This window comes from Trichosporon asahii (assembly GCF_000293215.1).
Source record: "Trichosporon asahii var. asahii CBS 2479 unplaced genomic scaffold scaffold00003, whole genome shotgun sequence".
Taxonomy (NCBI): domain Eukaryota; kingdom Fungi; phylum Basidiomycota; class Tremellomycetes; order Trichosporonales; family Trichosporonaceae; genus Trichosporon; species Trichosporon asahii.
In genome coordinates this window covers 78,471-99,570 of record NW_014040921.1, presented here as the reverse complement: position 1 = coordinate 99,570, position 21,100 = coordinate 78,471, and the positions used below count along the sequence as shown (strand labels likewise).

Genomic DNA, 21,100 nt, shown 5'->3' with positions numbered 1-21,100 from the left:
GGCGAGCAGCGAGCGATTGCAGAGCCAAGTCTCCAGCGTAGTGTGTCTCCGGAGAATTGGAGTGCAGAGTGCCGGACGCAGAAAGTGCAGGCGTAGAAAGCGTAGATGTCTTGAGCCAGTGTCCAGTCGTACACACAGCATTATACATGACCATATATTATAGATATACCAAAGTCATAACTCATAAATCTCATTATTTGCTCTCAACGAGCAGTTCTGGAGCGAGCGTGCCAACGACCGCATCGTACAGCATCGCCGCCAGATGAGCGTTGGGCCCTCTGTGCCCAACAACGTCTAGGAGTCTCTCATCCCACCCCTCGCCAAACACGCCCATCCACGGCGCCTTGCGGCGGACATCCTCCCTCAGCTGTTCCCACAGCAGGGCCTGCTCCGGAGGGCCAGGTTCGCGGAACTCGTCTGGCGAGGGGTATCCGTCGCAGGGGAAGATGATGCGCTCGAGAAGGGCGAGGATCCTCATGCCCAGTGCCGGGGTGAGGGTTTGCGTGACGAGGATGGGGAGGATCCGGTCAACAACCGGCGAGAGGAGGAGCACGAGCATGCCGAAGAGAGCGAAGGCGAGGCGGGTGAAGAGGCCGGCTCGGTCGATGGCGAGCAGTTCGCGCAGCAAGTGGACCCACGGCATGGCGAGGTGGGTGTGCTTCCTCTCTGGCGGCGGACTCGATGCCCAGGTAGCGTACAGACCACGCACAGTCTGGCCCGTCGCCTTCATCTTGCCCACGACCGCTTTCGTCTTCTGCACGATTGTCCTCCTCGGCTGCGTCACTTCGGCGGGCTCAGAATCCGCGTCGGAGAATGACTTCGGGCTCAGCTGCTTGTGCAGCATCTGGGCCCAGAACCAGGGCATGCCGATGCGCTTCGACACGTTGCCGAGCACGCTGCCTGCGAGCAGCTCGGCGACAATTGTCTTCTGCAACTCCCCTCCTTCGGGCTGGAGACGCAGCCCAAGGGCAACGTAGTACTCGGGGTCGACTGTCCAGTGTCCGTCTTGGCGCGTGACGGAGCGCAGCGGCAGACGCGCATGGTATGCGTCGCCGAGTCGCTCCTCCTCCTCCCTCATTCCGTCCAGGACCTCGTCGATGCCTGCTTGTTCTGGCTCCTCGGGGTTCTGGACGGTCGGGACCGCGTTCGGCGTAGCAGTGGATATGTACGATGTCGCCGGGAGCGGGACGGCGGCCTGCGCCTGCCGCAGCGTTTGGAGGTGCAGCGTCAGCAGCGCTGGTGCATGCAGGAGCAGCAGGTCAACAAGCTCCTCCCTGTGCACATCGAGCAGGGGGCGGAGGATGGGCACGAGCGCATTGTTGATTTCGGGCAGGGTCTGCGTATCCCGCGGCGAAATCTTCGAGTACCACTGCAGCACGTATGCGCGGAGAATCAGAGCGAGGAAGTGGTACAGTTTATCGTGCAACGCTACCAGCTCTGGTGTCGGCGTCTCGAACAGAGGGGGCAGGCATGATGTCGCTGTCACCGAGGGGGACTTGCTGAGCGCCGGCCGAGGGGTGGGAGCAGACGTCGAGGGGGCCGACTTGGCCGAGTTCTGCCTCGTGTTCGGGGCAGCGGAATGCGTGGGTGTTGACGCTGAGGTGGGCGGGGCAGACTTGATGGCCGAGTTCTGCCGCGTGTTGGGTGGTGCGGGGGTGGGTGAGGCCGACGATGACGGCGACGGGAGAGGGAGCGATACGACCGAGGGAGAGGGAGCGTGCTGTGCCTGCAGTGTCTGCAGAGCGTGGGGCGGGGCGAGGAGCTGGACCGCCAGCGGGAGCGAGGTGCGGGCCCGACGCATCGCTCACGGGACCAGCTGCATCAGACTGTGATGTTGATGCGTGATGCCTGATGCTTGATCCCCGAGACGGAGAGGCGGAGCTGATCCTAGCCTGTGGTTGGTTTCGTCCCGGTGGAGGTCTGTGCAGCGCCTGTGTGTACGCGGGGGCTGGCTGCTCCACCGTACCAGCTAATCGGCATTCAACTTGTTTTCGCCGAGGATCACTAAGCGTCACGGTTTGTGATCTCACGTGACTTAGAAACCCGGTAGTCACGTGCAAACCCCTGAACTAGCCGTTGCGTGGCCTTGTGCCCCCTGAGGAGGATCACTCGCGCTACACTGAGTGATTGCCCCCGCCCGACGCCATCAAACCGCGCTAACAGAGGGGCTCGGCTTTGAATCTCGGACAAGATACATAACCACCATCTGCGCTCTCGTCCTTCCATCAAACAACACTTTCTTTCTCTCTCAGCACAACACAAGAACTTCACGGTTCTTCAACTCTCACCACCACCACCACCCCCACAACAACTCTAAGCAACAATGTCTGGTCGCGGAAAGGGCGGAAAGGGCCTCGGCAAGGGCGGCGCCAAGCGTCACCGCAAGGGTGAGTAGTACCACTCCGACATTTCCTCACGAGATGTCTACTCGTTTCTTCACACTTCCTGCCCTCTTTCAGAGCATCGCTGACATTCAGTTTTGCGCGACAACATCCAGGGTATCACCAAGCCCGCTATCCGTCGTCTTGCTCGCCGTGGTGGTGTCAAGCGTATCTCTGGTCTCATCTACGAGGAGACTCGCGGTGTCCTCAAGATCTTCCTCGAGAACGTCATCCGCGACTCGGTCACCTACACTGAGCACGCCAAGCGCAAGACTGTTACCTCGCTCGACGTCGTCTACGCTCTCAAGCGCCAGGGCCGCACCCTCTACGGTTTCGGCGCCTAAGCGTATCGCTACTCGGCAACAACCTCTTTCGACGCCCACACTCTCACTTGTGTTGGGATCCCTTTGTACAACTTTCGTTTTTTGTCTCTTCTCTTTTTAGTTGCCACCTGCCCCTCTTTGGCTGGCAGTGATGCATGACCCATAACAATACAAGTGTTGCAGAACTACGCAGACGGATGACTGAAGATTTACGGTGGTGGTGGCTTGGAGATGCATGCACTTCCGAGTGGCGAGTGGCGATGTCTTGTGCATTGTTTGGTGGTGTGCGGGCGGTGGATGATGGGTCTTTCGGACACGTCAGCTTTTGTGACGCCCTCCCCTGTGGTGGATGTGTCGTGTTGACACTGTTGTGGAGTCAGGTTTTCGCCTAGCCAGCCTGGTGCGCTGGCGGTGCATGGGAACGGACAGAACCGAGACCTGTAGCGAAAGCGCAGAGTAGTCCTCCCCCCAAAGCTTGCGCTGCGGACGGGGCTTTTCGCTCATGTTTGGTCGCTTGCTCGGCTTGCTCGGGTCGGAGACAGCCACAGTGATTCGGACGGGAGCACCCAAGCTTCTCTGCGCCGCGGAGAATTGCCAAGTGAGGCAGGTCTGTGTCTCCGCCTGGCGACGTGAGCTTGCGGTTTGACCAGGGTGAGCCTTCTGAGACTGGGGTTTGCCGAACCGGTTAAGCATGCCTCGCAACACGACCGGATGCCCAAAACTACTCGCGACGATTCGACTTGCAGGAATCGATCGCTCGAGCTTCCGTATCCTCGGTCTCTTCTTAACGATTCAACATCGGTGTGCCGGCGTCTGCATGCATGGCTGTGCTCTCAACCGAGCGCATCCGCTCGCGCGTACCTGCCTGCTGCACCGCGGTGCTGTACAATGGGATGACGGCAGAGGAACCCGAGGAGCATTTGTTATCGCATAGCCCCGCGATTCCAGTGCTGAATTCGAAGGTACGGAACAAGGGGTGCGTTTCAGCACGCAAGGCACGCCTCGACGCTCGTGGCGGAGACTTAGAACGGTGACTTTCGGCTCTGTACTCTCGCCCATCACCTTGGAGGACACTGACAGCAGACTGGAACGATGCTGGGGATATCGGGATACATGGAGATAACTTCAGATACTCATTACTGATCGTCTTTCTAACTAGATCGTCCGTTGCGTCTGCGGATAGGGGATACAAGAGGTGAGCGCGGTTACAGGCCTTCCTTGAGCTTGGCGAGGCCGACCTGAGGCGGGTCGTATTGGAAGGCCGTGTAGACGTTCTTGAGGAACGTGCCGCCGACGAGCCACTTGGCACCGAGAGGCCACATGCTCATCTGGTAGATGATGGCGCCGAAGCACTTGCCCGGCTCGTCCTCGAAGATGAGGTCGGTGGGGTCAAACTCCCAGTCCTTGCCGGCGAGGTTGAACGAGGCCTTGATGTCGGTCCGGTTACAGTCGACGGTCCAGGTGCCGTCGTTGTTGTCGATGGCCCCGGGGACGCTGGACCAGAAGGCACGCACGTCGTCGGGCGGGCCGAACACGAGCGTCGTGCCCGTGTCGAGGATCGCGAGCGAGCTCGGGTCCAGGTCCCTCTGCTTCCCGTTGGCGGTGAAGTGGGGGAAGTCGATGAGCCACGCAAACTCGGCCCGCTTCTTGTCCTCCCTGCGGGGCGTCCATGTGAGCTCGCCGTCAAAGTACTGGTGGTCGACGCCCGAGACGGTCAGCGCGCCGTCGCCCTTGGACTGCGTGCCGTGCGCCTCGGCACGAGGGTTCTTGCGGTTCAGGTAGACGCCGAACACGGGCTCAGACCACTGCTTGTTCTTCGCTTGGATGTAGGGGACGGGGTTGGCAATCTTGCCGTCCTCGTCCGTGAAGGGCCAGGACCAACCGCTGAGCCCGGCGCTCGTCTTGTCCAGCTTCGCGTTCGTCTCGGCGTCGATGACGGCAAACTCGGCATTCTCCGTCGTCACACCGCTGATTCCCACAGTGTCCTTGACGTGCCAGCCCTGGATGGTGGTCGCACCCGAACCGTACGCGTACGAGGCGGGCTCGGATGTGTTGACAAACGTCGACGACTTGGTCACGTCGAACGCTCCAGTCCCGCAACCCTGGCACTTGGTGCTGAAAGCCCACAGTGCGGCGGAGCCAGTGTCGACGAGGAGGGGCAGGTCCTGCGGGGGAGTGCCAAATGAGGTAGGAGCAACCCACAGCTGGTCGGGCTCAACGTCGTGCAGCCTGGTGTCAGCGCGAGCAATGGCAGAGGCCAGGCAATCCGAGGGCTTCAGATGGAGAGTGATACTCACTGCAGATCGCCAGCACGCTTCTGCAGTGTCTCGAGTGCTTCGTTGTCGAAGAACTGTGGGTACTTGGCAGCGAGGTGGAGCTTGCTTTTCTCGAACGCGCCGATGCCGCGCATACTGGCGTGCTTCAGGGGGACGGTGACGGGCCCATCGAGGCGCTTCTGGAAGTTCAGGCTCTCAGCCTGCTTCGCGGGCGCTGGAGCTGCCGCGGCGAGCGTGGCCAGGACGGTGAAGGCGAGGGCGGACTTCATTCTTGAGGGATGGGGATGTCCTCTTCTTCGACGGACCATCTTATAGGGTCGTCCGAGGGTTCCCAGACTGCAGATTGCAGATTGTCGGCGTCGACGCCGCAGCTCGCTCGCAGCCCGGAAGCACCGGCATGGCCGACTGAACGACTAGCGCTGGCCTTAGTGGTGGGAAGCCCTTGCTTCGCCGAACATTGACTGGAAGGACGTGCGCCGCAGCTCCACGGGCATTGATACCTGCAGGACGTACCCCAAACCCAGTGGGTAAGTAGTAATGCACCCTACTGCAGTCAGTGTCCGCATTGAGCGAATGGTGCGCACGAGGTGCATGTTGAATCGGCAGTCCCTCCGACACTCCGATCGATCGACGTTATCGAGTTGTTTTCACAGGCACTATCACTTTGGTTCCCTGGTCTAATGGGAAGCACGCCATGACATGGGCACACGGTGCAATGAGAACTCCCAGCGCGTGACTGCGGGTCACCATTCAATCTTTTGCTTTGGCGCCTTCAATTAACTAACCGATGTGAGGGCCCTACAGCGTCGTATGCATATGCTCTTCTGGAGAACATGTGCTGCGTTCTGGCTTTGGCTCATGACCGCAGCATGGAACACGGACAAGTAGGACGACCCCACTCAACTTTGCTGATTCCTGACGTACAGCTGAGCACATGAGCATGTCATGCTTGTCACAACCCGCACTAGCTTCAAGCTTAACGTCTTTCCGCACTGATGACTGAATCGCAGGGAAGTTGGCGCATCCCAGAGGCTGTGTCCCAGACCGACTCTAGCGACATAGCACCTCGGCACGGCAGATAGTTTATGCTTGTCGGTGCCGTCCGCCGTGGAATGACACCTTTAGCACTCCGAGCGAGGCGGTGACAGTGGAACCCGACGGAGGTCATGTTTCTCGGTGTGTTCGGTGCACTTGTCACGCCAACATTACACCTTCTCTCACCACTTGCGAGCGAAGCTCACGGCAGAAAGGGCGTTTACGCCGACATCCAGCGCTGTGCTAACTTACCACGGCGAGGGACACCGGAGACTCGGGTCGACAGTGGCGATGCACCGCCAACTCGGTGCTCTATGAGGTTTCGAGACAAGACCAGCGTGGGGCGGCACAGACGCCGATGACATGTTCGGTCGCGATGCAGCACACCGTCGACGTCATTGAGACCACGGAAGAGTCATTGCTGAGCTCTGTCGCCGACGCCGCGCCCATTCCTCCTCAACACTCGCCTCGAAGCAGCGACCGACCAAGTCACGAGAGGCGCCAATGTGTTAGCGGCACCTACCAAGCACGGAGTGATGGGTGCCCGGGTACCATACCGCCCTGGGAGGTCGAAACATTCAGCAGGCAAGCTCGTACGGCGGCAGGGCCGGAGCCTAGCATATTGATGCCAGTCTTGGATTCCATCAGGCGCACGTGCAGTGATCACGATGCATCGGGCAGATGTTACTGACTCTACTGCCCACCTCGACCGGCCCGTCCTCGGCCGTCAGAAGCAGCCCACCCGGCCAATGTCCAACGAAACACACAGACCCCCAAGAACCGAGAACTGGGACACAGTTGGCACAGCTTGCACAACTCCTCGACTGCGTCTACCTGGACGCATGTGACCAGTCCGGGTCGTACCTCGGGGGCCACTGAGTCGACGCCGGTCCCGCATCGACAGCAAACTGGTCGTCGGACAGGTGTTCTTGCGAGAAGCGCGAGGGGCCGTACGTAGTCGTGTCGTACGCGCCCGAGCCACTTGAGGACTTGTACAGCCCCGGGCCCGGGTTCGGGTTTGGGTTCGGATACGGCGTGATGAGCTGCACGGGGCCCGGTTCGGCCGTCTCGGGGTCGATCGTGTCGATGACAAAGGCAGACTTCTCGTCCCGCGCTCGCCTGCGTTTCGTGCACCGCCACACGACTAGGGCGACGATGAGCGCCAGGCCAAGACCGCCGCCCACCGAACCGCCGATGATTGCCCCGAGGTTTTGCGAGGAGCCACCGCCGCCCGGGCCCCTGGGCTCTCCTGAGGATGTCGGCGCTACGCTTCCTGTGCGATAGACTGTGATTGTCCGTCCTTGGGCATCGGTGCGCGGTGGGTCTGTCGAGGACGGGGATTCTGTGGCACTGCCGCTGTCGCTTGACGAGGGGATGTCGGAGCTTGGTCCCGTCGTCGAAGTTTCCGAGACGGGAGGCTCGCTCGATGTCAGGGATGATGTTGGAGACGGTGACGCAGAGCTGGATGGCGACGAGGTGGGTTCCACAGAAGAGGTGGACGAGGAAGTGATGGGCGGGTCAGTGACCGACGTCGATGAGGACGTGGAGGACGCAGAAGTCGAGGAGCTGACGGACGTCGAGCTCGACTGTGGTCCGTTCACCAACTTGCAGGTGTCTGTCCCTCTAGCGACTGTAATGAGCGGCGTTTGATCCAGAATCATCCCTCTTGCATTCAAGATTCGCAGCGACACGGCTGTGCCTGCCGCGAGATTGACCTGCCAGCTCATCGCGGTTGCCGTCGCCGGGGCGGTGCCGATCTCATAGGTCGAGCCCTCTACATACGCGACCAGCTCGTATGGCCCAACACCGCCCTCCCATGAGATTCTCTGCAGCTGACACTGAGCCAGAGATGACGGGGTATTGAGCGTGACGATGTCCTGGGCGACGGCGAGGGGCAACACCCCCAGCAGGATTCGTGCCAAGATCATAAGTGAGTGTCGTTGAGTCGGAGGCCGTCGTTCGAGTATGGATTGTTGACTGTCGAAAAACAGACCATCGCAACACCCCTCATCATCAACTCTTGAAGGCATCAGTCATGTGAGCTCAAGCGCATCGGCCCACTGGTAGGAACCATCAGTCGCCGCCGCCGTCGTTCTCTGCCCCCATCAGCAGAGATCTGTTCAGTGCTAGCGCCCACGGTTGTTTGTTTTGAGCCGGTGGCAAAGCCAAGACCACGCATGGACCTCAGCCACCCGACGGCGGTGAGGAATTCTGAAGACCGTTGGGCTTGCTCAGGGCTGCTCAGGCGGTTCCTCATGGGTTCCGAGCGAGGCCCCTCCTGCAGAGAGAACTATGCATTTCGGAAACTGCTACCTATCTGCTGTCAATTTGCCGTGAGGGTTCGCTGAGTCGGTCGTGCACACGGGCATCCGCACACGGGCCGCTATCGACTCGACCTCAGAGCATTCACCTGCACCCCCTAGGCTTCAGAAAGACTTGGGTTGCTCGCGGGACCAGTTAGGATCGTACTGTGGTGGTCTCTGCTCTCTGACAGGGCCTGCATCGATGGCGTACTCGTCCGTTTGGTCCGGTGGCGCCGGCGCCTCCTTCGTTACCAGGAGCGGTGATTCCTCTGGGATCCCCGTGTGGTCGCTGCTCGCCGTAACGGTCGGCGTGTAGGGCGTGACGGGGTAGGATTCCGGCTCCATCATCGCTTCTGTGGTCTCTGCCTCGAGGTCGAGGACATTGGTCGGCTCGTTCCGACGCCGGCGGCGAGCATGTAGCCACGCATAGAGGAGAGCGCCGATCAGGGCCAAGCCAAGAATGCCGCCCACGACGCCGCCAACGATTGCGCCGATATCGCGCGAGGAACCTCCAGCGCTTCCCCCACCTCCACCACCACCGCCAACGTTGTCTCCGGGAGTACCGGTTGTGCCGCCATCAGAGCCGCCTGTGCTGCTCCCACTGGGTTGATGAGAGCCCGAGATAGAGGCCGTTCGATCGCTGGAAGTGAAGTCGGACTGTTTCAAGCGTTCGTATTCCGATGACGATAGTGATAAGCTGTCGCGGGTGGTGGAAGTCTGTAGCGTCTCTTCTTCTGTGGTGCTTTCCTCGTCAGATGATGTACCAGTGAACGCTGTAGCGAAGACGGTCGAAGTGGCGATTGTCCTGGGAGGAGTGATTGTGATCCTCGTAATGGCTGGTGTGGCTGATGTGCGAGTGGTGGAGCTGCGGATGGTGGCTGGCCGAACGGCTCCGTAGAGGGTACAGTCATCACTGCCTGACAGGACAGATACAGACACGGTAGGATAGTATCGCGCCAGGGATGGCACAACGGAGATCGTCAGCCGAGTACCAGCAGGGTAGTCGACGAGCCAGGAGTAGGAGCGCCCTGAGATACCACTTGACGGTCCCAGCTGTCGAGAGGTGCCGCTACCAGAGGTCACTCGGAGACGGAACGGCCCCGCTCCCCCGCTCCAAGTGAGAAGCGTCCGTTCGCACTGGCGAACCGAAGTGGGCCCCGTCCATGTGAGGTCTCCGGTTGTTGACATGGTGGTAGAGTGCTAGCGATGATCTATGGCGAGCGTCAGGTGCTATAAAGATCTCAGCCAGCAAGGAAGTGCCGAAGGCAGGAACGAGGAAGCATGTCCGCACGGCCTCGACCCTAGTTGCACTGGGGCACTGGTTTGAGGTCCGTTCCTCTGTCTGTGGTGTCTTCTGGACCTTGGAGGCTCGGAATTGTGTGCTTGGGCGCTGCTCTGTATCACTGAAGCCTCCCCACCAACACCTCAACGGCGCTTTCGGTTCTCCCTACAAACGAGTCTGAATATGGCGTCGCGGAACCCTCCCCCAAGACTGCGTTTGCACGAATAGGCTCTGAAGTCTCCTATCAATGTCCTCAACGCTTCGTCCCGCACCTTCTCTATGGCTTTCCTGGGCGCTGTGACCACCTCGGGTCGTACCTCGGCGGGTGCTGTTCCCTTACCGGGCCGGCGTCTACGGCGTACTCGCTGGCATATTCGCTCGGCGGTATGCGCGGAGATGCTGGGGAGTACGGTCCCGGCATAGCGAATGGTGCATGCACCTGCTGGGTCTGCAGCGAGTGAGGCGACAGAGCGTAAGCCGTGGGCGGCTGCGCGTCTGAAGGCAGGAGCGGCACCAACGTCGGTGTGCCCGGACCAGTGCCGTAGCTCGATTTGCTCTCGCCCCGATACGGTGTGATCGGGTGCACGGCAGTCTCCATGGCTTCCATGGGCTCCATCGCGGCTGCCGTGTCGTCAATGACGAAGTCCTCTTTCTCCTCTTTGACGCGCTGTCGCCGCCGCGTGCAGAGCCAGATCCCCACCACGACGCCTATGATCAGGGCGAGACCGAGCACCCCGCCCACAACGCCGCCGACGATGGCGCCGACGTTTGTCGAGCCTCCTTTACTAGAGACCAGCTGCCCAACAATTGTCGGCTGCGCGAGACTGCTTTTGGCGACGGTCTTCACCGGAGAGGCCTGTGAGGGGGATTTGCTGGAGGTGGTCGACTGAAACGCGGCGGAAGAGGATGATGACGAGGGGACCGGTACCAGCTCGCAGTCGCTGGTCCCGGAATCTATTGCGAGGGCGCCGGCATACGAGCCTGTGATGCGTTTTGGATTCGAGCTGTCCTCGACGCCGAAGATGATGCCGTTACCGGCGGCGTAGTCGACGCGCCAGACGTAGGACGACTCGGTGATGTTCTCGGCAATCCAGCGATCCGTCTCTCCCGCTTTAAGCATCGATAGGTAGTCGTCTGGGTCGACAACGCGGATCTGCAAGCTGTACGGCGGGGTGCCGCCCGTCCATGTTATCGTCGACTCTTCGCATTGCTTGAGAGGCGTCGCGCCACCCCAGACGAGACGTTCGACGGCTCCCACTACCGGTAGGAGTAGCAGCGGGTAGAGCATGGTGACGGAAGAAGTGACAAGTGAAGGTGAATGAGGTTTGTGGAGTGCGGGCAACCTCCAAATGTTATGAGGGAGCTCGTTCTTATGCACGCGCACGTTACGAGCCTTCTGCAGGCTTAGCAGTCCATAGGTAGAACCCACCAGGCCCTCTAGTAGAGTTCGAGCCCTAGCTTGGCGAGAGGTGATGCTGTTGAGGCAGCCCATCGCAAGTCGCACATCCATTGTAAGTCGTGCCTCAAACTCGTGACCTGATATCGGCTCCTATCTCGCTTCCCTTCGCATCGCCCTCAAGCAGCGTTGCGTATCATTCATGTTGCCGGTGAAACCAATCGTTTACCAGCCATGCATGTAAAGCTGCTTGCTCCCATGTGTTGCATGGCGTGAAGACGGCTATGTTTATCGCACAATGGTGCGTGCATGTCCTGTCTGCGGTGTGGCCGCTGGACATGGATCCCGTTCCACAAATCGGTGTCCCCGGGCCGGTTATCCCACCGTCCGTATCCTGAAGTCGGGCGACTTGTTACGGTATGCACAAAGCACGAGTGTCACTGCGTGCATTCATCAGCGATCAAAGCGGTCAGTTAGGCGGAAGCAGAGAGCGGGCTGACTGAACCATGGCAGAAACCGGCAGCCAGATTGCGCTGGTAGTCATGCTCCATGGTCGACTTGGCAGGCAATTTTGGCATTCCCCCGATTGAGTTCTCGGCTCCGAGCCTGTACCTCTCCACTGTGCGTAAAGCTTAGTAGACTGGGCCACCGTAGGTAAGCCGGAGGAGGGATGGAAGTCGGTGGAGGCTGCCACCTGATTGTGTCTCTCGACAGCGCAATATGCTCAGTATTCCGTTTTCGGTTACTGCTGATATCGTGTCTGTCTGTCTCCGCGGGTCGTGTTGGCTTGCGTTGATGATGGAAGAGGCGAAGGAAGAAGAGGTCTGGCATTCTGTCCTCTGTGAGCCCATCCAGCTCGGTGTGAAGCACATCACCGTGCTTCAACCACCGCTACCGCTGGCTCGTAGACGCTGGACTATGTTGCTGTCCTGTAATCGTGTCTGAGATTGGAGAAAAGACGCCTTGCTGGTTGGTGGCAAGAAGGTAGAATACTGGGCGACCATGGACGAGTTGATAAGCACGTGGTATTTGCCACCCAGTTGTCGACTGCGCTGACGCGACTGTGACACGGCTACGCGACGATCAAGGGACACGGCCCTGCTTGCGCAGAAATCTCGTCCGATGCTCCACCAGGAACACAGCACACAGACCTGTCAACACATGTGGACTGCACATGTGCAGGATCGAGCAGCGATGAGTGGGTAGATGCAGACTGGAATGCGATGTACGTATGCGGAGAAGCAATGTTGCTATGAACACGGTCAGACAGCTGGAACAAGTTGCGGACAATTCAGGCAGATACGAGTGGACGGCCTCCACCGGCGGCTTAACACTCCACTTGTGTTGACGCCTGGCTCCGGGCTGCGGCGATGGGGGCTGATACCTGAGAGGGCCTGGGCTAATCGGCGGCGACATGGCTGGTGGGTGGGCACTGCTTGGCGTGCGTCCCTGGCGCTCAGACGTCACTTCCGGGCCTGTCAGTGGAATATTTAGACCACTTCAACAGCAGCAACACAGCATACAGCATTCAGCGTTAGCAGCGAGCGTGCGGCGGCGTCTCATCTCACCCACACAAAAGATCACCACCATCGCATTCCAACGTTCCCAATTCACCTCTGCATACACCCGACAATCACACCCATACCGTCCTTCCTTTCATCTGACTCCACTTCCCCCTCATTTATTACTGCATGGACCAAGCTGACTCCGCCCACGATGCCGACATTCACAACATCGCCAGATAGCTCGCGGAACGCAACCCCAGCCTCCAGCAGGCTCGACCTCGCCGGCATGTCTTCCTCGCTCGGTGGCGCATCGTCCTCCACTCCTGTTCCCTCCGTCCGCATCACCGAGTCCTCCCGTCTCATCGAGCCCCCTCCGGCAACCTACGGCGCCCTGTCCGACGACGAGGACGCTCCGAAACCAAGCGATGAGCCGCAGAACGGTACGTTTGTTTACGCCATTGTCTAGCTAGAGCTAACAACAGGTTCGGGCAAGAAGCGCAAGAAGATAGGCGCCAGGGTGGCCAAGAAGGTCCGCCAGCGCTCCAAGTACTACGTCCCCGTCACTGAATGGCTGCCCCAGTACTCGTGGTCGCTGTGAGTCTCCGCCTGCTGCACGGTGGTCTACCACGTTCGTGGTGATCACCGGAGAAGCTGCGTAAGAAGTCACGAACGGCGTCGCACCTCTCGACGCAGCTGCACATCGCTTCTGAATTCGGCTGACGACGTCTTAGGTTCTCTGGAGACCTTGTTGCGGGCGTGTCTGTGGCTTGTCTTATGATCCCGCAGGTAGGTAACGAAGCCGTGGACGACAGACGAGGTCCGAGCCGTGACTAACCCACACAGACCATGTCGTATGCGTCTGCTCTGGCTCACCTCACCCCTGTGGCAGGTCTGTGGGCAAGCGCGATCCCGGCCTTCGTCTATGGTGCTCTTGGAACCTGCCGGTAGGACCCTAGCTTGAAGCAGCAACTAACCTCAGCCAAATGTCGATGGGACCTGAAGCATCGCTGTCACTTATGATGGGTCAGATGATCGATAACTTCGTCTACGGTGACCCGCACAGCGTTCCCGAGGACCCTGCTGCCGAAGGCATCGCCATTGCTGTCATGACGACGTTCACTGTTGGTGTTCTTACCTCTATCCTCGGCCTGCTCAGGCTCGGGTTCCTGGACGTGGTGCTCAGCAGAGCCCTTCTGCGCGGTTTCATCACTGCCATCGGTGTGGTGAGTCATGACGGATAATCCGTCTGAACGTGCGCAGTCTAACACCGCAGATCATTCTTATCGAACAGCTTCTTCCTCTCCTAGGTCTCAACCATCTCGTCGACGAAGGCTATGACGTGCCAGAGCTCCCGATCCCGAAGTTGATATTCACGATCCAGCACATCAAGCTGTTCAACCCGTACACGATGACCTTGTCTCTGTCCTGCCTTGCCTTCCTCATCCTCTCCAAGATTGGCAAGGGCGTTGCTACGAAGCGCCCGGGCGGCAAGTGGTTACGCTTCGTCCCGGAGATCCTGGTCGTCGTCGTCAGCACGACTGGTGAGTTATACCGGAAGTTTGTGCTGACATGCAGTGCTGAACAGCATCTTCCGATGGGACAAGCATGGCGTTGACATCCTAGGCCGTGTCAAGACGGACGCTGGGCTTCCCTTCGGCTCGCCTCTCACCAAGAGCACCGTCAAGTACTTCACCGCGACTGTGAGTTGTGGAGCAGTCATCTTGTCAACTAACGACAGTTCCCCACTGCCTTCGTAATGGCTGTCGTGGGTGTCGTCGACTCCATGGTTGCCGCGCGAGAGAATGCTGCCAAGTACGGTTACCCCGTCAGCCCCAACCGTGAACTCGTGGCGCTCGGAGCTACCAACCTCGTTGCGTCCCTCATCACGGTGCCCGGTACTTTGCCCATTTTCGGGTCGGTCACTCGTAAGTCACGTACAGTGTTGTCAGCTGACAATCAGGCTCTCGCCTCAACGGTCAGACTGGCGCCCGCACTCAGATGGCGAGCATTATCACTGCCATTATTCTTGTTCTTGCCGTCTTCTTCATCGTGCCGTGGCTGTTCTTCTTGCCCAAATGTGTTCTCTCAGCCATCATCACAACTGTTGTGTATTCCAGTGAGTTGGTGATCGAGTAATAAGCTGACGCCAGTCCTCACCGAGGCACCTCACGAAATCATCTTCTACTATCAAACCCGAGCTTGGACCGACTTCTTACAGATGGTCGGCACGTTCGTTATCACCCTGTGCTTCTCCATTGAGGTGAGTTGCTTCTTGACAACAGAGGAAGTTGACAACAGATGGGCCTTGTCATCTCCGTTATCTTCTCGCTCATTCTTGTCATTCAGCGCAGCACCCAGCCTCGCATCAAGATCATCGGTCGCAACCCTCACAGTGATGAGTGGGTGCCTATCGACGAGGACGAGGAGGCGCAGGAGGAGATCCCCGGCGTGGTAAGTCTGAAAACGGTCGATCACATACTGAGTGCAGCTCGTCGTCAGGATTCGCGAGAGTCTCTCGTTCGCCAACACGGGTCAACTGAAGGAACGACTTCGTCGAGTAGGTTGCACTACGCTTTTCATGCTAACCTCCAGCTCGAGCTCTACGGCCCGCAGAAGAGCCACCCCTCCGACGTTCCGCGCCGCGACAACGCAAAGGCGATCATTCTTCACATGGGTGATGTAAGTTTGCGGCCGCTTGTCTAAACTGACCCTCGCAGGTCGAGGAGATCGACGCCAGTGCGCTTCAGATCCTGAACGAGCTCGTGCGTGCCTATGAACAGCGCGGCGTAGGCATCTACTTTGCCCACCTGCGACCGGCCCAGCTGGATCTGTTCCACATTGTCGGCATTCCCGAGCTCCTTGGGCCGCACCGGTTCCATGCAAACCTCAGTTCGGCGATGCACGAAGTCGAGTCGCTCGGCTTTGGTTCGCGCATCTTCGGGTCGCGCGTTCGCCTGCGCGAGGCGACGACCTCGTCCCTGAACGCGGCGTGAGGGCGTACCAGATGCCCTCCATGTCACATAAACCCTTGTAACTGTACGACGGCAACGAGTGCGCACGACATCGCGACGACAGCCCCAACCCTCTCGAACAGTAACGACTGCAACGAATACATAGACCAGTAGATAACAAGTGTTAAATGTGAGCGAATGTGTGTATATGTCATCGGTGCGAGGCACACGGCACCGAGGGACGTCTCACCGAGGTCACCGAGACATCGCTTGTCGTCAAGCACGGCACGGTTGTATCGTCAGCACGGAGGCATGCGTGGACGTCAGCCGGCGCGCTCGCGCACGCACGGGGCGCTCGGTGGCGTCCTCGGTCGTGATAAGATAAGATGTAACAACAGCCATGCATTGGAAGGTGGCGATTATAGAACCCGGCACGGCGTCTGAACGCTTCCGTTCAGCGCCGTCCAGCTAAAGTAGTTGCTGTGCTGTCTCTCTCAGCGCAACTGGCTCACTGTGCTGTCTCTCTCAGCTCAACTGACGCGTCCCCTCCTCCCCCATTCTGAGGCCCCTCCTGAGGCCCCTCCTGAGGCCCTTCCTGAGAAGGCGAGCGACGCTCCTATGCGTCAACGTAGAGGTTCTGCTTGTGGACGCCGCCCCATCCGCGGGCCTTGAACGCGATCACGATGAGGTACAGGAGCGCGATGAAGAGCATGATGGTCGTGATCCAGCCGGTGACAACAGAGGCCTTGACCATGTTGCAGCGCTCGAAGAGGTCCGAGACATCGCCGCAGTTGATCTTGTCGGTCAGAGCGGTGAGAGACGCCGAACCAATCATGTACAAGATGAAGCCGATGATGACCCAGACCAGGTGCGGGAGAATGCCCCAGATCGTGCTGTGGCCGAAGAGCTGGAAGCCGACCTGGAAGATGACTGCGGCGTTAGCATTTGACGGGCAAGTGTGGAATAGAGAGGGGAACGTCGCGCGACAGAAGTTGAGGACGCCACACCCAGGAGAGAGGGAGGAGCATAGAGACTAGCATCCGAACTCGCGAACAGTGGCATGGCGATATCCAGCAGGCCAAGAGTTGAACCGCAAGCGGCAGGCAGGGGAGAGAGAGGGGTCAAACGGCGTGCCTCGGCAACTCGGCGGAGGACTCCACTCTCGCCACCTACCGCCGAAGCCCAGCTGCGTCCAGCCTTCTCTTGCACGTCTGCGCAAGGCGCGCACAGTCGTCGCAGCCCGACCTCCATAGCAACGGGGCACACGCATCCATCGTCTCCCATGCCCCGGATGCGCCCATCTCCGTCGGTCCCGCCGCAACCAAAACGCCGCTGACGCCATATGGCGGCCGTGTCCGTGGAATACTCACGAGCGAAGAACGTCGTCCAAACCGAGGCGACGAGGAGGAGGCGGATACGGTCACGGTAAGCACCGGTGTGCTCGGGCGGGTATCCGTCCTTGTTGTACTTGCTAACAAGCGAGGCGGAGATACCGAGCGTGATGATCGAGATGATCAGCGTGATGCCGAAAATGATCGTGTACGAGATACGGATGAAGCGCTCGTTCATGGTGTCGACAAAACTCTCCTTGTTGGTGGTGCAAGAGTGTAGAGTTAGTGGTGCTGTGTCGAGGGGCAAAAAACAACAAGACGAGCGGCGACTCGGGCTTTATATGCTCGTCCCATGGCTCGAGGACCCGCAGACCCGCAGAAAAAGACTTTGCTCCGCGGAAAGGTCTGCGGTCTGCGGCCCTGCGGTCGCGGGCTGGGGGTTGCGGGAATCAGACCATATGGACCCACGCCCAGGCTGGCGGCCGGCGGGCGGCAAAAGACGTCATATTACACCCCTTGCATCCTTACGCTTTTCGTGCAGGCGCTCTTCTCCGCTCGTGCGCTCCCAGCTGCCCGCTCACGGCGATCTCGACGCTTGGCACGGGAGCGCGTCAGAGGCTCAGAGGTGAGGTGAAAAAAGAGTTCATCGTTCGAGCCTCTTGTTTATGACGGACCTGACTGGGCAATGGGCTAACCCAAGTGAGCGCATGGGGCGGTCACAGTCTTGCGTACAAGTCTCGTCTTTCAGCAAGGGACTCTCAAGCGCGGAAAGCAGCAAAAGCAAGGGCCCAAAGAAGGGAGCATAGGGGGGCGTAGGGACGTAGGGGCCGATCACGACTGCTTGCTCGTACGCTCGTGCTGATGGAAGATCTTGACGGGCTAGACCAGGCACCGGAACGTGCTCCTGACACTTCCTGACACGCCTTGACGTCATGGACGCAGAAGCCTCGGTCTTATACCCTACCCCCACTTTAAGAACACGTACACTTTTTGCTCCCGCTGCGGCGAATTGTCGGAGGATTGCCACGCGAAAACCACGCACTCACGTGACTCGAGAGGAGCGGGAGTAAACCAGAGGAGACGCGTGATGGCTGGTTGAACTGTTGATCCGCGCCCGAATAACGGCAGGAGGGGACGCGTTTAGTGTGCCGGTTTCGGAGCACGGAGTATCGTTTAAATCCAAATACACAATTCAGACTCTGGCGTCTGTGCTATTCAGACCCGTGCTTAGCGTGCACTTGGGATCTTTCCTATGCACGACATTGCGCTTCTGCATGCATCGGCCGAGCTAGTCTTGCCTGGCCACAAGTGCCAGCATGCTAGCAGTGCCAGCACCGCCCGTGTTCTAAAAAAATTGCAGAACGTTAATTCGGGACCCAGGTCCAGGCTGGGCAGGCTGGAATCTGGGGTGGCCCGAGCAAACGCGTTGTCAAAAGAATGTCGCACTGACCCACTGCTCGCCGCCTGCGCCGCGCTCTCCTTTGCGTGAACCATTGTAAACAAGGCACTCGGCACAAGCCGGGCACCACCGGGCACAACTGGAGGCACAGAGGGCACAAGAGGGCACAAGAGGGCACAAGAGGCGCCAACTAGCGCAGCGCACTGCAGCGGCCGACTGCAGGAAGAAGCACTCACTGGTTGGCCACCACGTACCCCGCACACCCCCGCAGCACAACACTGCATCGCTTTCGCGCCCTGTCTTGCATTCCTTTCTTGACTCTCCGGCCTTGCTTTACACACACACACACACTCTCTGTCTGTATCATTTACTCATACCTGCATTCATCAACTACGGCATAAGCACGACCTCCATACCTCACGACCATCGCATCACACGCATCAGAGCGGTGCAAATCAGAAGACAAGACCCAAGAAGCTTAACAAACCTCCGAACGCCAGCTGTGCCAGCCGATCGAAAATCTCAAAGCCGCACCGCACCGACCCAGATCCCCCCCCGACCCCCCTCCCGCCAGCCAAAGCCAAAGCACAGCATCTGGCTAGCAAACAGCCCCACACGGCTCACACGTCCCGCGCCTGGCCCACGACTACTGCACGGGCGTTATTCGGCAACGCACACAGGACGTACAACAAAAGAGACAAGACTCGCCCAAGACCTTGCGTCCTCTAGACTGCATACTCCTGTTGCACAAACCTTGCTCCGGGACCGGCCGACTCGGTTCTTGCTTTCGGGCACCTTATCAGTCAAGGTCGGCGTGCCTTTCGCCCCGACTCTAACAACAACCCTCACACTCGACACTCGACTGATCAACCATGAAGACGCCAAGCAGCATGGTCGGCAGTGCGCTCCTGCTCGCCCTCGCGGGACAAGTGTCGGCGCAGCAGGCCGCGGGCTCGTTCAAGGTCGTCGCGGACACCCTCGCCAGCGCCATGATGCTGTTCCTCGGCCCGGCCAACAAGCTCTACGTGCTCGACAAGACGGAGCGCAACCCGACGATGGCGCCCGGCAAGAACCACCCGGCATGGGCGAGTGTGATCGACCTGGACACGTTTGAGTCGGTGCCGCTCGACGTGCGCACCAACACGTTCTGCGCCGGCGGCACTGTCCTCGGCAACGGAACGTGGCTCAACGCCGGCGGCAACAAGGCCGTGAGGGAGGGCGGCCAGGACGCCGGCCCGCTCGGCTCGGCTGCTCGCGTGGACGGCGACAACGTGTACGGCAACGTCGACGGCGGCAAGGCTGTGCGTGTGCTCGACTGCGACAACGCGGGCGAGTGTACGTGGTACGACAATGCGCGCAACTACATGAAGTTTGAGCGGTGGTACCCGACGCTTGAGACGCTCGAGGACGGGAGTGCGATGATCATGGCCGGGTGCATCGACGGCGGCTACGTCAACGACCGGAACCAGGACAACCCGACGATCGAATACTTCCCCAAGCATACGCCGCAGAACGCCAACTGGTTCTGTGTGGACCAGGAGCTGATCGAGCTGCGGATTCTCGACCGCACGCTCCCGCTCAACCTGTACCCGCTCATCTGGCTGCTTCCGTCCGGCAGCGTCTTCATCCAGGTCGGCCTCGAGGCCGAGATCTTCGACTACAAGCGCGGCATCGAGATGCCGATCGGCAACATCCACGGCGGCGTCCGTGTCTACCCCGCGTCGGCCGGAACAGTGACGTTCCCGCAGACGCCGGCGAACAACTGGACGCTGACGATCCTCTTCTGCGGCGGGACGGACAAGGACGGCTCGGCGCAGACGTGGACGGCGCAGAACCCCGAGCCGATCGTGAACTGGGCGACGTCGCAGAGCTGCGTCAAGATTTCTCCCGACGTGGACGTGAACTGGGTCGACGACGACAACCTCCCGGGCGGCCGGTCCATGGGCCAGTTTGTCAACCTGCCCGACGGCCGGTTCCTCTTCCTGAACGGCGCCGGGCGCGGAACGGCGGGCTACGGCAATGGGTCGGACTGGACGGTGGGCCAGGCGTACGCCGACGACCCGCAGCAGACGGCGTACTACTTTGACCCGCGTGCCCCTGCCGGCGCGCGATTCCAGGAGGCGGGCGCCTCGCCGATTCCGCGCATGTACCACTCGACGGCGACGCTGCTGCCCGACGGCAGTGTGGCGGTGGCAGGCTCGAACCCGAATGCCGACTACGTGGACCCGAACAACTTCCCCAACGACCCGCACCCGACGTACAAGTACGGCACGGAGATGCGGATGGAGATCTTCTACCCAGACTACATGGACAAGGCGCGGCCCGAGCCCAAGAACCTCCCCGAGCAGATCACCTATGGCGGCCCATACTTCAATGTGTCGCTGAGCAAGGCCGATCTCGGGGGCAAGACACTCAACATCAACGCGACGCGCGCCGTCATCATCCGCACCGGGTTTAGCACACATGCGATGAACATGGGCCAGCGCCATGTCGAGCTCGCGACCAGCTTCACGACGAGCCCAGACGGAGACGCGACGCTGCACGTCGCGCAGATGCCCCCCAATCCCGCCATTCTCGCCCCGGGACCAGCGCTCCTCTTCATCGTCGTCGACGGCGTGCCGAGTAAAGGCTCCTATGTCATGATTGGAGACGGCATCATTGGGAACCACCAGATTCAGCCAGAGTCTGTCCTCCCCCCGAGCTCCATCTCGTACGACCAGTGGCATATGGGCGCGTAGCGCGGAGTGGACAGTTAGTTATCATGTAGAAGTTTCTCTGTTTTCTCATTTCCTCATTTCTCTCTCCGGACAAATCCTCATCATCAACTCCATCGTAATCCCTGTGTGTGCAGTAGACGCCGTAGACAAAGTATATATTGATCATGCCCTCGTGCTAAATACTCGTGGTCCGACAAATCC

General features: G+C 59.7%; 8 protein-coding genes across 8 annotated transcripts; 3 read left to right on the top strand and 5 right to left on the bottom strand.

Moving 5' to 3' along the window:
* Window positions 1-193: 193 nt before the first annotated feature.
* On the bottom strand, window positions 194-1,801 carry A1Q1_00685 (uncharacterized protein; the record flags this gene model as incomplete). Its single annotated transcript, XM_014328424.1, has 1 exon — window positions 194-1,801. The coding sequence occupies one exon, from the start codon at window positions 1,799-1,801 to the stop codon at window positions 194-196; it is 1,608 nt and encodes a 535-aa protein (XP_014183899.1).
* Window positions 1,802-2,323: 522 nt separating this feature from the next.
* A1Q1_00684 (uncharacterized protein) lies at window positions 2,324-2,725 on the top strand (the record flags this gene model as incomplete). The annotated part of the gene is made up of 2 exons (XM_014328423.1): window positions 2,324-2,387; window positions 2,478-2,725. The coding sequence occupies 2 exons, from the start codon at window positions 2,324-2,326 to the stop codon at window positions 2,723-2,725; spliced, it is 312 nt and encodes a 103-aa protein (XP_014183898.1).
* Window positions 2,726-3,909: 1,184 nt separating this feature from the next.
* On the bottom strand, window positions 3,910-5,249 carry A1Q1_00683 (uncharacterized protein; the record flags this gene model as incomplete). The annotated part of the gene is made up of 2 exons (XM_014328422.1): window positions 3,910-4,933; window positions 5,002-5,249. 2 exons carry the CDS (start codon window positions 5,247-5,249, stop codon window positions 3,910-3,912), a joined length of 1,272 nt encoding a protein of 423 aa, XP_014183897.1.
* Window positions 5,250-6,845: 1,596 nt separating this feature from the next.
* A1Q1_00682 (uncharacterized protein) lies at window positions 6,846-7,943 on the bottom strand (the record flags this gene model as incomplete). Its single annotated transcript, XM_014328421.1, has 1 exon — window positions 6,846-7,943. The coding sequence occupies one exon, from the start codon at window positions 7,941-7,943 to the stop codon at window positions 6,846-6,848; it is 1,098 nt and encodes a 365-aa protein (XP_014183896.1).
* Window positions 7,944-8,441: 498 nt separating this feature from the next.
* Window positions 8,442-9,506, bottom strand: A1Q1_00681 (uncharacterized protein; the record flags this gene model as incomplete). Its single annotated transcript, XM_014328420.1, has 1 exon — window positions 8,442-9,506. The coding sequence occupies one exon, from the start codon at window positions 9,504-9,506 to the stop codon at window positions 8,442-8,444; it is 1,065 nt and encodes a 354-aa protein (XP_014183895.1).
* A 371-nt stretch (window positions 9,507-9,877) lies between these two features.
* Window positions 9,878-11,110, bottom strand: A1Q1_00680 (uncharacterized protein; the record flags this gene model as incomplete). Its single annotated transcript, XM_014328419.1, has 1 exon — window positions 9,878-11,110. The coding sequence occupies one exon, from the start codon at window positions 11,108-11,110 to the stop codon at window positions 9,878-9,880; it is 1,233 nt and encodes a 410-aa protein (XP_014183894.1).
* A 1,602-nt stretch (window positions 11,111-12,712) lies between these two features.
* Window positions 12,713-17,063, top strand: A1Q1_00679 (endoplasmic reticulum protein; the record flags this gene model as incomplete). Its single annotated transcript, XM_014328418.1, has 14 exons — window positions 12,713-12,941; window positions 12,984-13,095; window positions 13,233-13,287; window positions 13,345-13,390; window positions 13,465-13,724; window positions 13,775-14,042; window positions 14,125-14,201; window positions 14,240-14,426; window positions 14,652-14,761; window positions 14,848-14,952; window positions 15,001-15,180; window positions 15,219-15,426; window positions 16,085-16,389; window positions 16,560-17,063. The coding sequence occupies 14 exons, from the start codon at window positions 12,713-12,715 to the stop codon at window positions 17,061-17,063; spliced, it is 2,646 nt and encodes an 881-aa protein (XP_014183893.1).
* Window positions 17,064-19,054: 1,991 nt separating this feature from the next.
* On the top strand, window positions 19,055-20,920 carry A1Q1_00678 (glyoxal oxidase precursor; the record flags this gene model as incomplete). The annotated part of the gene is made up of 1 exon (XM_014328417.1): window positions 19,055-20,920. One exon carries the CDS (start codon window positions 19,055-19,057, stop codon window positions 20,918-20,920), a length of 1,866 nt encoding a protein of 621 aa, XP_014183892.1.
* Window positions 20,921-21,100: the final 180 nt, after the last annotated feature.